Here is a 16320-nt window from a genome sequence, read left to right as displayed (position 1 = left end):
AAAAATATAAAACGGAACATGTAAAGTGGTGGTCCTATTTTTCATGAGCTGAAACAAAAAAATCCCAGAAATTTTAAACATGCACAAAAAGCTTTCCTCTCAAATTGTGTTCACAAATATGTTTACATCCCTGTAAGTGAGCATTTCTCCTTTGCCAAGATAAACCATCCACCTGACAGGTATAGCATATCAAGAAGCTGATTAAACAGCATGACCATTACACCGGTGCACCTTGTGCTGGGGACAAAGGCCACGATAAAATGTGCAGTTTTGAGGTAGAGTGTAATTGGCATGCTGACTGCAGGAATGTCCACCAGAGCCATTGACATAGAATTGAATGTTACATTTTCTACCATAAACTGCCTCCCACTGTCGATTTAGAGAATTTGTCAGTACATCCAACAACGTATAACGTCAGCCCAGGACCTCCACATTCGTCTTTTTGACCTGTGGGGGTGGGCCAGGCTCCCCAATTGGTGGGCCTAGCTGCAGAAATGTTCTCCAAGGCCCACCATGGCTGAGCCCCTGCCCAGTCATGTGAAACCCACAGATTATGGCCTAATTAATTTATTTCAATTGATTGATTTCCTTAAATGAACTGAGTAAATTCTTTTACATTTTTGCATGTTGCGTTTGACTTTTAGTTCAGTATAGCTGGCAAGCTTGTGAAAGAATAGAAATCTAGTTTGGTAAATAATCATAGTTTGACTGTTTAATCCATGTGAAATCAATTTGCAGTGGATCCGTTAGCTAGCAAGTCGGGTTTTTCTGTCAACGCCCGTCACGTGTGTGGCGCGAATTGGGCACGAAGACCCATCGATGGGTTGGTGGTTTAGCAACAAAACTGTCACGGGCAAAACAGACAGGGTTGGTTTAGATTTGTTGACATGTAAACTATATCGTCTCCAATGTTTATTGAAAACAAATACATTTTCACAATGAGCACTCGTCTCTCAAATACGTCATTACAGTTGTTGGTTATCTAGCTAATTTTAACCGTCAACATTCCAGAATGTGGTGAAAATGGCAACCAGATTGGTCAGGGAGAAATCCAAAACCCCTGATTTTACTTATGCAGGAAAATAAGTTACGCATGTGATAGTGTAAGTCGCTCTGGATAAGAGCGTCTGCTAAATGACTTAAATGTAATGTAATGTAATGTGTAATAATTGTCTACCCAAAATACTGTCACTATAAATACTATTTCTATATGAATAGCCTCTAAAATATGCAAACAGACAGTGAATGTCTTAATGTTTTCTTGGAACACTGAATGCTATTATGATACAATATCAGTACTTGTTGCATTTACAACTTCTGTCCAACTCCCTGACCAAGATGGCTGACCTTAAGGTTCATGTCTATCGTAGTATGCTAATTCTATAACTGGACCAAAGATTCATCTTTAATCTCTGAGCTGGGCAAGATAGACACCAAAGATTATGGCAGGCTGCTAGAGGGGAAAACTGCTGGCAGGTTAGGATAAAATCAAGTAGATTAAACAAAATGTCAATTTCAAACAACTGTTTACATCAGTGTGGCCTAGGCCCTATGGAGTAGATAGACAACAATCATGCAAAACTAACACTCTTAAGCTCATTATGAAAAGATGGTCACAAAAAAATGTATAGTGTAACACTCCAAACATGTAGCCTACAAGTATGTAGGTGAAAATACCCACATAACACATTTCACTAGGGCAAGATGATTAATGCACTTATAATTGTTCTGGTTGCATGAAGAGCCCAGAGCTCTTAGGTCTAATTCTTTTTGATTTGTGGAGAGTCATCTACCACGAACCAAACCTTTGTTAGTAATGTTTTGCAATCAAATATTACTCTTAAAAACAATCATGATGAGAAAGTAAATCAAAATGTTTACCCTTGGCCTGCAAAAAGAAAACTTTATTAGGCAGCATTTTCATCTCACAGAAAATAGCCATCTGGTGCCATCCAGTGGTGGTATTGTACAACTGCAGTTGAATCAAACACAGTTAATCGTTTACTACTATCCAATTCAAATTCTTAAAAGATTTGTACATTACCACTAAGACAATGCCACATTTGACAGTAATTGAAATTAAGCCTGAAATGCAATCATAACCATTGTGTTCATACTTTTCCGCAACCAAGTTTAAGCAGACGCATTCCTGAGCATTTCTTACCAAGATTCAACCACATACAAAACACACAAATTGAACAGAATTTATCTATTTGAAAAAAAAAAGGTAATTCCGAGTGAAAAAACTATGAATGATCTGATCAGACATTTAAAACTCAGATGTTCAGTTAAATTCAATTGCAATCTTAAATTTTAAAAGGAGGAAGAAAAGTCAAAGGGTCTATAAAAGCAACATCGAATTCACAAAGCTTTTGTGAGCAATATACATGCTGCAGACAGTTTCACAATACATCTAAACATGTGACTGGGAACAAGGGTGTTCAGACCTCAGTAGCGGCGACCGAAGGCCCCGCCACCCTGCATCATCTGATTCTGACGATTCAGAGCTCCAGAGAGGGACTGGGAGGTCCCGGTTGTCATGTAGCCTCCTCCACGACTGGGGGTCAGAAAACAAGACAACATAAGGACCAGAATTGCTAAAGGATTTCGCACTTACTGGCCCCACATTTCCGGATGTCTCAAAAACAAAATCAATATTGCCATAAACACATATGAGCTTACCTCGCCATTCCTCCCCGTGCACCCATGTGACTTTGGCCTGGGATGCCTCCGTCTCGACCGGTTTGCCAGGTTCTGTCCCAGTCACGGCCCTCCCTGAAAGAAATCAGACAGACAGTGATGAGCAGCTCAAAGCACACCTTGGCATCCATCTGGTGAGAGGCAAATTAAAATTGACAAAACCATCTAAAAATCAAACTAACCTTGGATTAATAGTACGCTTGTCATAACTTCCTGCTGCGGTCCAGGTGTCCCTCCCGTGCCTCTCGGTACGGTCCGAGAAGTGCTGGTGAGGGAAGCACAATTAAAAACAAAATCGCATCACATTTTTAAAAAGGCACCAAATGCTGTAAAACAGTGGTACGACATGATCAACAACTCATATTGGTGCCTAATAGCATACAGTGCCTTTGGGAAAATATTCAGACCTTGACTTGATCCACATTGTTATATTACAGCCTTATTCTAAAATTGATTAAATTGAGGAGAGACAAATCGTCACAATACCCCATAATGACAAAGCAAAAACCAGTTTAGACATTTTGCTAATTGATTAAAAATAAAACAGAAATATAACATTTACCTAAGTATTCAGACCATTTATTCAGTACTTTGTTGAAGCACCTTTGGCAGCGATTACAGCCTTGAGTATGATACCACAAGCTTGACACCTGTATTTGGGGAGTTTCTCCCATTCTTCTCTGCAGATCCTATCAAGTGTTGTCAGGTTGTATGGGGAACGTTGCTACACAGCCACTTTCATGTCTCTCCAGAGATGGTCGATAGAGTTCAAGTCCAGGCTCTTGCTGGCCCACTCAAGGATATTCAGAAACTGGTCCCGAAGCCACTCCTGTGTGGTTTTGGCTGTGTGCTTAGGGTCATTGTCCTGTTGGAAAGTGAAACGTCCTGAGCGCTCTGGAATACGTTTTCAACAAAGATCTCTGTACTTTGCTCCGTTCATCTTTCCCTCGATCCTGACTAGTTTCCCATTCACTGCCGTTGAAAAACATCCCCACAGTATGATGCTGCCACCACGCTTAACCGTAGGTATGATGCCAGGTTTCCTCCAGAAGTGACGCTTGGCATTCAAGAGTTCAATCTTGGTTTCATCAGACCAGAGAATCTTGTTCCTCATGGTCAGAGTCTTTAAGTGCCTTATGGCAAACTCCAAGCAGGCTGTCATATGCCTTTTACTGAGGAGTGGCTTCTGTCTGGCCATTCTAGCATCAAGGCCTGATTGGTGGAGTGCTGCAGAGATGGTTGTCCTGCCAGAAGATTCTCCCATTTCCATAGAGGAACTCTAGAGCACTGTCAGTGACCATCAGATTCTTGGTCACCTCCCTGACCAAGGACCTTCTCCCCCGATTGCTCAGTTTGGCTGGGCGGCCAGCTCTAGGAAGAGTCTTCGCGGATCCAAACGTTCTTAAATGGAAGATGGAGGCCACTTGGGGACCTTGAGTGCTGCAGAGATTATTTGGTACCCTTCCCCAGATCTGTGTCTCGACACAATCCTGTCCCGGAGCGCTACGGACAATTCCTTCGACCTCACGACTTGGTTTTTGCTCTGACATGCACTGTCAAATGTGGGACCTTATATAGACAGGATTGCCTTTCCAAATCACATTCAATCATTTGAATTTACCACAAGTGGACTCTAATCAAATTGTAGAAACATCAAGGACGATCAATGGAAACAGGATGCACCTGAGCTTAATTTCAAGTCTCATAGCAGAGAGCGAGCACGATATACATATTTTTTTAATATTAAATTTGCAAAAAAAAAAAACTAAAACCCTGTTTTCGCTTGGTCAGTATGGGGCACTGTGTGTAGATTGCATGAGGCCATGTCTCTTACCGTGCTATCCCTGTCTGCAACTACAGCCCGTGAAGTGTCCCTCCTACAGGAAAGATTACATTAAACATTACTAAACACATTGATTATTGACCGAAACGTGTGGCATACAACCAAATTCACCACCAATCAGTTAAACAGCTTTTTATGTAAGTATAAATATAAGCATCAATTCAAGTGATGCAGAAACAGGCAGAAAATATTTGAGGCCCTCCCATCATCAGACCTATATAAACGATGTTATAAACAGTAATGACAGCTGGTGTCAGCTCACTGCAAATTAACCTTAGTCTACTCTGTACCTGTCAATGACGGCATCGTCCTGGTAGCGACCACGGTCCCTGTGGTCAATGTCTTGGTAGCGCTCCTGGCGACCGAAGTCTGAGCGCCCCCCATAGCGGTCATCCATAGCCAGCCTCTTTTCCTGCCAGTCGTCTTTCCTACAAGCAGCAGGTCTGTCAGTCGCAATAAAATATTTTTCAAACCATGCATGTCTTTAGATGACAATCATGCACACTGAAGATCTAGAGTAAGGCCGAGGTTGTTATATGGCCATATCCAGCCATCTAGTCTATGATAAGAGACCTTGTAACTCAAACAGGGGTACTGACGCTGTGGAGAGGAGGGAAAGGTTGGCAGACGTGGACGAAGTGTGTACCTGTTGTCCAAGTCGGCGTAGGGCCTCTTGAGGGGGCGGCGGTCCTGCTCGAAGCGCAGCTGCTCCTGCTGCCTGCGGAGCTCATCCCTCTCCCGCTGGATCCTCTCCTGCTCACGCCGGCGCTCGTACTCCACACGCTGACGCTCGCGCTCCAGGAACTCGCGCTCCATGCGGTCAAAGTTCAGCCGCTCCTTCTCCACCTCCAGCCAGTTTCTTTTCCGCAGGAGGCGCTCGCGCTCCTCCTTCTCCCGGAACAGGCGGATACGCTCACGCTCTGTGCGGTTGTCCACGCTGCCACGGTCTGGGCCACTGCCGCGCTCCCTGGGCCAAACAGAAAGCACAGGAGATATTTAGTGGAATAATTTTGAATGACCAGTCTCTTTTCAAAGCATTCTAACTGCTGTAACAAGCCAACAGTGTACAAGCTGACTTCATTCTTAGCGTTGAGGTGAAATGTCGTGCAGCTATTGCAACTCCTCACCCAGAGGGCCTGCGTCTGTCCACCTCCCTGACCTCCCTCTCCCTCTGCCTCCGTCTCTCCCGCTCACGCTGCTCCTTGATCTGGTCAAACGACAGGATGTCCTTCTCTTTGCTTGGGGACTTGCGGTCGCGACTCTTGGAGCTCTGTTTTGAACAAGACAAAAGCTCATGTTGCGTAACCATTTTTACCACAAAAGTTTGAGGTGAAAGTTCAATAGACGGAGCATAGATTTCGGCGTTTCGGTAGCTTACCCGGTCTTTGCTTTTGGCTTTCACGCTGATGACAGGCTCTCCCTTGGACTTGTCCATCACCACTGTCCTCTCATTATGTTTGCCATCTTTTCCGACTTCACCTTCAGCCATTTCATCCTTGTTGGCATCGGACCTGGATAGAGAAAATGGTTAAAAACACGAATCTAGTATCTGATGACATACAATAGGTACATAGCTTAATGTGTAATGACATTGACATGTTCTCAGAGCTTACTTGGAGTCTGAGGAGTGTCTCCTGTCGGTGCCAGACTTAGCGTCGCTCTTGTCAGCAGGCTTCTTGCCAGCAGGCTCGTTCTTAGCCTGGAACAGAGGTCGGATTATAAAAACGGCAGACTTGCCAACCATGAAGATTTTTATTTTTTAGTACCACTTCAGGGTGGCAGCAGCATCGCCAACTCCCGTGCAAATCCCACACCAAATGCACTTTTGTGTTGCTTAATGATGTTGGCGGCAGAAGCAGGAATGGTATGCTAGACTTACGGGTACTTGGTTATTGGCTGCTTTTCAGTAGCTAACTAGAAAATGATTAATGTATGTACACATTTTTACAATTAAATGTATACTTTCTTAACAGGCGGATACGCTCACGCTCTGTGGGGCGGCAGGGTAGCCTAGTGGTTAGTCCAACTAGTAACCGGAAGGTTGCAAGTTCAAACCCCCGAGCTGACAAGGTACAAATCTGTCGTTCTGCCCCTGAAAAGGCAGTTAACCCACTGTTCCTAGGCAGTCATTGGAAATAAGAACTTCTTAACTGACTTGCCTAGTTAAATAAAGGTAATAATTTTTTTTATTTTTAAAAGCCCTATTCAGATGGGATTAGTTTTACTGGGGGAGGTCAGGTAATGTAATTATGTGCACAAGCACAAAAGTACAATTTCAGTCACATCCGAATCTGCCATGTCAGTAAATTCTCCATGCCAGGAGAGTAACATTTCCAACCACAATAACCTCCTCTGATAATACTAGCCCTTTGCGAATCGGCATCCCTGTGCTATGAGAGAAATGTTAAGAGTTTGACAGGCGTTGCTCGCGGTTTGAGCAAAAAATAATTAACTGATTTGATAAAAAGTGAGCTGTGATGGAAAATGTTATGTTATGCTTTCTATAAACCAATTTCTGTGTTCATGCTAGTGACTGATAGTGAGGATTCGTTCAGTGTCTGCAATTTGGCAGCAAACCCAGAAGCATTGGTCGGTCACATGAATGAAGCAAACGTTGAATGAATTATGAATAAGCTAAAAATATCACTTGTCTATCATATATAAAAAGAAGACTAAACGGGACTGTCCCTTTAGAGCTCTTGACAGACATTCACTATGGTGCATCAAGTTTGATAGAACCTCTCCAGTGCACTGACAAACAATGATTCATTGAAGATTGACTTTGAGTGTCCCTGTGTAGGAATTTCCACAACAACGTTGTTTAGGCTGGGGGGCATTTAGGACGTCTACTACTGTGGATTGCTAAAATATCCTAATGATCACACTTCCACAACTGAAATATTATGACGACACTATAGCAAAGATTGTTTGGTATCGTTTAAAGAAACTTGAGTTATCAGTGTAGCCTGTTGTCGCCTGGACAAGCCTAGAAAAAAAACTTCCAGGCTTCTGTCATAACTGTCAATTTATTGAGAGAAATAATTATAGGGAGCATTGGAGAAAAAAAATATTCTGTACGAATCGTCCTCTGGCGTAACGGACATTCTGGGGTTATAAATACATAACCAGCGTTCTCTAATAATATAAGTCCCGTCTGAATAGGGTTTTAAAAACATTGTAGACAGCCTATATGAGCTGGTTTCAGGGGAATGGCCCTAGCCTCCCTCTGATCCAACAGGTCCCAGAAGTGCTCAACGGGATTGCAACCAGGCTCTTCGCTGGCCATGGCAGAACACTGACATTCCTGTCTTGTAGGAAATCACACACATAATGAGCAGTATGGCTAGTGGCATTGTCATGCTGGAGAGTCAGGATGAGCCTGCAGAAAGGGTACCACATGAGGGAGGATGTCTTCCCTGTAACGCAGAGTTGAGCTTGCGTGTACGCACTGTCTGATGGTGAGACAACGCCCCAGACCATGACAGACCCTCCACCTCCAAATCGATCCCGCTCCAGAGTACAGGCCTCGGTGTAACGCTCATTCCTTCAACGATAAACGCAAATCAGACCATCACCCCTGGTGAGACAAAATTGCTACTCGTCAGTTAAGAGCACTTTTTGCCAGTCCTGTCTGGTCCAGCGACGGTGGGTTTGTGCCCATAAGCGACGTTGTTGCCGGTAGTGTCTGGTGAGGACCTGCCTTACAGGCCTACAAGCCCTCAGTCCAGCCTCTCTCAGCCTATTGCGAACAGTCTGAGCACTGATGGAGGGATTGAGCATTCCTGGAGTAACTCGGGCAGTTGTTGCCATCCTGTACCTGTCCCGCAGGTGTGATGTTCGGATCCTTTGCAGATGTTACACATGGTCTGCCACTGCGAGGACAATCAGCTGTCCGTCCTGTCTCCCTGTAGCGCTGTTTTAGGCATCTCATAGTATGGACATTGCAATTTATTGCTCTGGCCATATCTGCAGTCCTCATGCCTCCTTGCAGTATGCCTAAGACACGGTCACGCAGATGAGCAGGGACCCTGGGCATCATTCTTTGTGTTTATCAGTCAGTAGAAAGGGCTCTTTAGTGTCCTAAGTTTTCATAACTGTGACCTTAATTGCCTACGTCTAAGCGGTTAGTGTCGACCGTTCCACAGGTGCATGAAGATTAATTGTTTATGGTTCATTGAACAAGCATGGGAAACAGTGTTTAAACCCTTTACAATGAAGAGCTGTGAAGTTATTTGCATGAATTATCTTTGAAAGACAGGGTCCTGAAAAAGGGACATTTCTTTTTTTGCTGAGTTTAGTATTATTAAGACTACAGGGCAGGCCGGAGCGGAGAGCTAGAGATCATTGTCTGATTGGCTCAGCTCCAACTTTAGACAGTCAAAACTTGTTAGGGATAGGGTCCAGGTTCCTGAATTTCCACCTGACTGACATGCCCAAAGTAAACTTTACTCAGGCCCAGAAGCCAGGATATGCATATAATTGGTAGCATTGGATAGAAAACACTAAAGTTTCTAAAACAATATCTGAGACTATAACAGAATTGATATGGCAGGCGAAAGGCCAAAGAAACACCAACCAGAATGTTTTTTTTTTAGGTCCTAGGCTTTTACAATGGAAAGCTATGGGGTCCTATGTAATTCTGGCTCCCAGATTGCAATTCCTATGGCTTCCACTAGATGTCAGTCTATTCAACACTTTCACTGTAAAGCCTATTGTAAATCAAGACAGCACAGTTGGATTAAGAATTTAAGCTTTTAAATTACATAAGATACTTGTATGTTCATGAATGTTTAATATTACGATTATTTATTTGAATTGCGCGCCCTCTGACGTCACCGGATATTTTTCCCAGGTGTCCCGCTAGCAGGACGCCTATCCCTATTAAGTGAAACACCACAATGTGCCAACTAGAAGCCCTCAAATGGCATACAAAATGCATGCAGGTTGGCATGGTCAATCCTCACTTTTCTGAATGAAGGCATCCTATACATTTGACAAAACTACAGGTTTAGAGCAGTGGCCACTGATATAGATGGTAGATAATGACCCTCACCCTCTCCACAGAGATCATTCTACCATGGAGCTCGGTCCTGTTCAGGTGGCTGATACACTTGGTGGCCTCCTCTGTGGAACACATGGTGACAAAACCATAGCAGCGAGCCCCGGGGCTCCGGGCGTTAGTCACCACTTTAGCGCCAACAACCTGATGTTGAGACGGAGAAGGATAGAACACTTAATTCGTGGGCAGGGAAGGTGTGTGGGGTCCAAAAGTACAGTACCATTTCACACCTACATCTTGCATGAACATATATACCAAAAAAAGAGCTTATTTTCCCCTCAGGATACTGACCTTTCCGTGCTTGCTGAACAGAGTCTTTAGATCAGTTGCTCTGGTGTTGGAGGAGAGGCCACTAACCCACAGGTTTCTGCCACTACTAGCTGGAGCACTACCTGCAGGGCCTTTCAGAACACAGACAATCATGAGACAAATGTATAGACATTCATCAGAGCTGATTCAGCACCTCATTCAGGTGAGCAAGTCTATTGCAATTTCCTACAATGGACACATCACAATTACAGAATGAACAATGTTTACTCTTACCCTTTTCATCTTTTGAGTCAGGCTTGCTACCTTTTTCCTCATCAGAACTAAAGACAAAGAGAACACACAATTAATATCTGGAAGTGAGAAGACCTGGGGGAGGGGGCTCATCCAGATGAATTATACTTACCCTGTGCACATAGTAATTACCCCAGCATATACAACACTACAGTGATTTGAGTGGGTGTCAATGTTACAAGGCAGCCTTACATGGCCAAAGAAACTCCCAATACATTACTTTATGAAGGTAAAGAGGTGAGGTAGGGGTGGGAAATGACAAAATGATAACTTGACACAAATGCAGACCATTTTACGTCGAGGAGCACCAAAACTTGCTAAAAAAAGGACCCAATGCAACAGAGATAGCCATTGTTCTAGTAGACAGAAAACAACAAACCTCTTTTTCTGATCATCACCCTCAACAGAAGAGGACTCTTTCACTGTCGTTGATTCTGCAGCATTCTCTTCAGTCTTCTCCTCACCCTCAGCCTTAGAGACCATTTCCGAATCAACAGCGCTTTCGGTTTCACCCGCGCCCTGCTCGCTTACGCTAACAGCCTGAGCGCTCTCGCTTTCAGCGTCATCTGCCTCGTCGGGAACATTTTGTTTGTCGCCAGTGTCTTTCATTTCACTCGCAGTTAGCTTAGCAACGTCCATGTCGCTAGTCGACAGTTCAGGCTCCAAATTGTCTTCCTCGGCAACATTGACCTTGTCCCCGATGGTGGCTTGATCTTCTGTCGGTGGCTCCTGGCGCTCTTCATTTAGCGGCTCAGATAAACAAGACCCGGCTACTTTATCAGTTTCTACGGATTTAACAGGAATAGAATGGCACAGAGTTTAATTACTTCTGAAACACATCAATGGTTAACGTGGAACTGGCAAGGCTGGAAAAGGTCGTGGCCCTCCGCTGTCATTGAACTACGTATACACAGATACACACGTAACAAGAGACTGGAAAAACCAAAGAGACTGACCAAGCAGCCTAACTCCTCATTCAAGTCGACCATTTCAGTTCACCTGATCCCTAGGCAGAAAAAGATCTGATCTGAAGAAAGCCAGAAGATCAGCAGAGGCTCCATGAAGGTCCATCTTCATGCAATTGCTGACTTCATGAGTGTCCATAATCTGGTAAGTGACAGCGAATTCAGAATTCTTTTGGTTTGTATAACAAGTCCATTAGTCTCATCTCCAGTGAGAATATTAGTCAGTCCTAAAAAGGCTTTTGAATGGTTGATTTCAAATGGGCCTCAGTCTTCTCTTCTTGGTCTTTGCGTGGCAAGCTAAAAACACTGCGTGCTAAAACTGCAACAACTAAACCTTTAATTACTGTCTTTGTGTTTCAGATTGTTAACCAGTTCTGTTTTAATAATAGGAGGGTGCCCAAAACAGACAGATTCATATATCAGTGTTTAGCAATTCCAGTTAACAAGCATCAACACACAGTCAGCAATTTTCTTTGGATTTCCAGTCTCTTCCCGACCAACCACAGGCAAGAATGTTAATCTAAAACGACTTGCATACCGGATTTAACACTGCAAAAAGATAGTGTGCATTCATATCAACTTCCAACCCCTTTTCAACAGTACCTATTTCTTCCTTTGAGTCTTTGGGCTTCGGATCCTTCTCTTGAACCTAATGGAATAAAAGGAAAATGTATCTTGTGTAACATGGCTCCCAGCACAAATGGGGTTTTACAGTCTGTTTTCCTTATAACTAAACACAAATTATGAAATGTGCTTGCATTTTATTTTAACTTTAACTCTTTAGATCTTCCTTCTCTTAAATGTCTGCTAATTCAGGCTGTGCTTCCTAATTAACAAAAAAACAAGTGAGAATATTGGAATCATTAGATATGACTGTGCCACAACAGAAGCGAGTTTGTCTCACCTCTTCAGGTTTGGCTTCACGCATCAGCTCAAGAGAGCCAGAGATTCCATTGCGTTCATCTTCATTCATGGCCTCTTCGTCAGCCAGGATCTCGGTGTTGACTTCATCCGACGGAGAGTTCAGGACTTCATCTGTGTCATACTCCTCCTCTGCCGGCATACTGTTGTCATTCTCAGCCTCATCAAGCACATTCATATCCAGGATGTCCATGTCCTGCATGTTGTCATCCTTGAATGGAATTATGGAAGGTGAATTTATGAATAGATTGTTATCCAGGGAGTGCATAGTGATTGCATTAGATAAAAACGGTGGTAGATGCTCACCTGGCCATCACCCGAATCTTCCTCAATGGTGCAGTCCTCTGATTCATCGTTCTCCGGTCTTTTCCCTGCAGACAAGACCGTAATAGGATCGCAATTAAAGATCACAAAACTGGGGAGAAAAGTGGGGTTAAAAACTCATATTTAAGTCCCTAAAAATCTATTTACTCCAAGACAATATTGCTTAATTAAGACCTTCAGCTCACTCCCTAAACATACCTTTGGAGGTCCGTTTAGCCAGTGCCGCCTTAGGAGTTGCATCGAGAACAACCACCATCTCATCTGGGTTTCCACCCTCTTCTTCAATCGCCTGTGGAGAAATTACATAAGGAATTATTATAGTTACCTGGCTATATCTGGTTTCAGTTTAGCCAACTCGACTATTATCAAACACACGGCTGTGGTCAGCTACAACACAGTGCTAGTTGCTACAACATAGTGCTTAGTTGGTGAACATTATCACTAACAAACGTCTGACAAGCCAGCTTGCAGGCCTTGTTTCAGTGTTTCCTTAACCTCTCCTCCAGTGCCTACAAGCATTAAACCTATTCGATGTATTGTAGTACGAACACATCGGATTCAAATGGTCAACTAATCACTAAGGCTTTAATTTGTTGAATCATGAATGTTAAACTAGCTAGTTCTGGAATACGGAGCGGGGGTGCCCGATGATAGGTTTGGGAAAGGGCACCATGTGGCTATCACGCCCGCTCACAAAGGCCTTGTCGTTCGGCTACGTAAGGCCATGGCTAGCTGACGTTAGCTTCCTTTATTTGATATATAAAACTTAGTCAGCTAGCAAATACTAATGGTTATATACATCATGCAACTAACTAATGACGTGACACTGGTTCCAGTTAATTTGTAAAGTATCATGATGCATAAGCATAGCTACTAGTTAGCTTGGCTAATGTTACCTTTTTCAGCCTCTCTGTCAGCGTACTCTTGATGCCAGTGGCGTCCAGATTTCGTTTTTTTAATTCTGCTTTCAGGTCAATGACTCTCAGCTCCGACAATTTACGAATTGCTCCCTCAGGAATCTCAACGGCCCCTGCTTCCCCCGTCGAAAAGTTTTCAGCCATGATTACACTGAGAAAACGTTATTTTGTTTGCAAGCACAGGTTAACTAATCTCTTGCACGAAACAAGCGGCCCACTGTCACAAAATGGCGCACTATGAACAGGGAACTCCACTGCGCATATGTCATCTGAAAACAGTTTGTGAAAAGGGGCAGTGTTCTTATAATTGTGAACGCCTAAACGTGCGCTTGTTCTTCTTCTTTGAGTTTTACGTTCTGCTACACGCAGAAGATGGTGGTGTATTGTTGCCACCAACTGAACGGGGGTGCAAAAAATATACGAGAAAAGTACATTCAATACGGGGAAGCGAAAATATACACGAATCCACACAATATATATATATGTTGTATTCGTGGATTCGTGTTAATTTTCCCTGAACACACTGAACAAAAATATGAACGCAACAATGTCTAAGATTTTACTGAGTTACAGTTCACATAAGCAAATCAGTCAATGGAAATAAATTAATTAGGCCTAATCTATTGATTTCACATGACTGAGAATACAGATATACATCTGTTGGTCACGGATAGCTTTAAAAAAAAAGTAGCGGTGTGAATCAGAAAACCAGTGTGACCACTATTTGCCTTATGCAGCACAACACTTCTCATTCACATAGAGTTGATCAGGCTGTTGATTGTGGCCTGTGGAATGTTGTCCCACTCCTCTTCAATGGCTGTGTGAAGTTGCCGGATATTGGCGGGAACTGTAACACGCTGTCATACATGTCTACCCAGAGCATCCAAAACATGCTCAATGTGTGACATGTCTGGTGAGTATGCAGGCCATGGAAGAAATGGGACATTTTCAGCTTCCAGTGATTGTGTACAGATCCTTGTGACATGGGGCCATGCATTATCATGCTGAAACATGAGGTGATGGGGGTGGATGAATTGCACAACAATGGGCCTCGGGATCTCGTTATAGTATCTCTGTGCATTCAAGCTGCCCTCGATAAAATGCACACACAACGCCAAACACGTGGTCTGCGGATGTGAGGCTGGCTGGACATACTGCCAAAATAACGCAGGAGTTCCTTAGGGACAAGTCACTAAATGTCCTTGAGTGGACCAGCCAGAGCCCGGACTTGATCTTGATTGAACATCTCTGGAGAGACCTGAAAATAGCTGTGCAACAATGCTTCCCATCCAACCTGACAGAGCTTGAGAGGATCTGCAGAGAAAAATGGGAGAAACTCCTCAAATACAGGTGTGCCAAGCTTGTAGTGTCATACAAATCAAACAAATCAAATCAAATTTGTCACACATGGTTAGCAGATGTTAATGCGAGTGTAGCGAAATGCTTGTGCTTCTAGTTCCGACAATGCAGTAATAACCAACGAGTAATCTAACCTAACAATTCCAAAACGACTACCTTATACACACAAGTGTAAAGGGATAAAGAATATGTACATCAAGATATATTAATGAGTGATGGTACAGAACGGCATAGGCAAGATGCAGTAGATGGTATCGAGTACGGTATATACATATGAGATGAGTAATGTAGGGTATGTAAACAAAGTGGCATAGTTTAAAGTGGCTAGTGATACATGTATTACATAAAGATGCAGTAGATGATATAGAGTACAGTATATACATATGAGATGAATAATGTAGGGTATGTAAACATTATATTAAGTAGCATTGTTTAAAATGGCTAGTGATATATTTTACATCAATTCCCATCATTAAAGTGGCTGGAGTTGAGTCAGTGTGTTGACAGCAGCCACTCAATGTTAGTGGTGACTGTTTAACAGTCTGATGGCCTTGAGATAGAAGCTGTTTTTCAGTCTCTCGGTCCCTGCTTTGATGCACCTGTACTGACCTCGCCTTCTGGATGATAGCAGGGTGAACAGGCAGTGGCTCGGGTGGTTGTTGTCCTTGATTATCTTTATGGCCTTCCTGTGACATCGGGTGGTGTAGGTGTCCTGGAGGGCAGGTAGTTTGCCCCCGGTGATGCGTTGTGCAGACCTCACTACCCTCTGGAGAGCCTTACGGTTGTGGGCGGAGCAGTTGCCGTACCAGGCGGTGATACAGCCCGACAGGATGCTCTCGATTGTGCATCTGTAGAAGTTTGTGTGTGCTTTTGGTGACAAGCCGAATTTCTTCAGCCTCCTGAGGTTGAAGAGGCGCTGCTGCGCCTTCTTCACGATGCTGTCTGTGTGGGTGGACCAATTAAGTTTGTCTGTGATGTGTACGCCGAGGAACTTAAAACTTACTACCCTCTCCACTACTGTCCCGTCGATGTGGATAGGGGGGTGCTCCCTCTGCTGTTTCCTGAAGTCCACAATTATCTCCTTAGTTTTGTTGACGTTGAGTGTGAGGTTATTTTCCTGACACCACACTCCAAAGGCCCTCACCTCCTCCCTGTAGGACGTCTCGTCGTTGTTGGTAATCAAGCCCAGTGTTGAGGATCAGCGGGGTGGAGATGTTGTTACCTACCCTCACTACCTGGGGGCGGCCCGTCAGGAAGTCCAGTAGCCAGTTGCACAGGGTGGGGTCAAGACCCAGGGTCTCGAGCTTGATGACGAGTTTGGAGGGTACTATGGTGTTAAATGCTGAGCTGTAGTCGATGAACAGCATTCTCACATAGGTATTCCTCTTGTCCAGATGGGTTAGGGCAGTGTGCAGCGTGGTTGAGATTGCATCGTCTGTGGACCTATTTGGGCGGTAAGTAAATTGGAGTGGGTCTAGGGTGTCAGGTAGGGTGGAAGTGAGTGCTACAGGGCGGTAGTCATTTAGCTCAGTTTACCTTAGCTTTCTTGGGAACAGGAACAATGGTGGCCCTCTTGAAGCATGTGGGAAAAGCAGACTGTAGACCCAAGAAGACTCAAGGCTGTAATCACTGCCAAAGGATATTCAATAAAGTATTGATTAAAAGGTCTGA

General features: G+C 43.8%; 1 protein-coding gene across 2 annotated transcripts; it reads right to left on the bottom strand.

Moving 5' to 3' along the window:
* Positions 1-1883: 1883 nt before the first annotated feature.
* On the bottom strand, positions 1884-13558 carry LOC115108236 (scaffold attachment factor B2-like). 2 transcript variants are annotated; one of them, XM_029632345.2, is made up of 18 exons: positions 13270-13558; positions 12572-12662; positions 12356-12420; positions 12033-12260; positions 11732-11777; positions 10543-10948; positions 10146-10192; positions 9894-10003; positions 9597-9746; positions 6157-6242; positions 5922-6054; positions 5671-5813; positions 5190-5510; positions 4834-4986; positions 4535-4577; positions 2883-2965; positions 2683-2775; positions 1884-2557 (listed from the first exon to the last, which is right to left on the bottom strand). In XM_029632345.2, exons 1-18 carry the CDS (start codon positions 13432-13434, stop codon positions 2449-2451), a joined length of 2472 nt encoding a protein of 823 aa, XP_029488205.1. In that variant the 5' UTR covers positions 13435-13558; the 3' UTR covers positions 1884-2448. The 2 variants fall into 2 exon arrangements, with proteins under 2 accessions (XP_029488205.1, XP_029488206.1); XM_029632346.2 differs by having other exon boundaries at positions 4834-4971; positions 13270-13556.
* Between the last annotated feature and the right edge of the window lie 2762 nt (positions 13559-16320).

This window comes from Oncorhynchus nerka, linkage group LG24, assembly GCF_034236695.1.
Source record: "Oncorhynchus nerka isolate Pitt River linkage group LG24, Oner_Uvic_2.0, whole genome shotgun sequence".
Lineage (NCBI taxonomy): Eukaryota > Metazoa > Chordata > Actinopteri > Salmoniformes > Salmonidae > Oncorhynchus > Oncorhynchus nerka.
This window is presented reverse-complemented; position numbering and strand designations above follow the sequence as displayed.

Excerpts from the sequence above, each read along its gene's own strand:
- LOC115108236 (XM_029632345.2), bottom strand. The coding sequence starts at position 13,434 with ATGGCTGAAAACTTTTCGACGGGGGAAGCAGGGGCCGTTGAGATTCCT. Across the intron at positions 2,966-4,534 it reads TTGCAGACAGGGATAGCACG|CACTTCTCGGACCGTACCGA; the intron begins GTAAGAGACATG and ends TTCCCTCACCAG. Across the intron at positions 2,776-2,882 it reads AAGCGTACTATTAATCCAAG|GGAGGGCCGTGACTGGGACA; the intron begins GTTAGTTTGATT and ends GATTTCTTTCAG.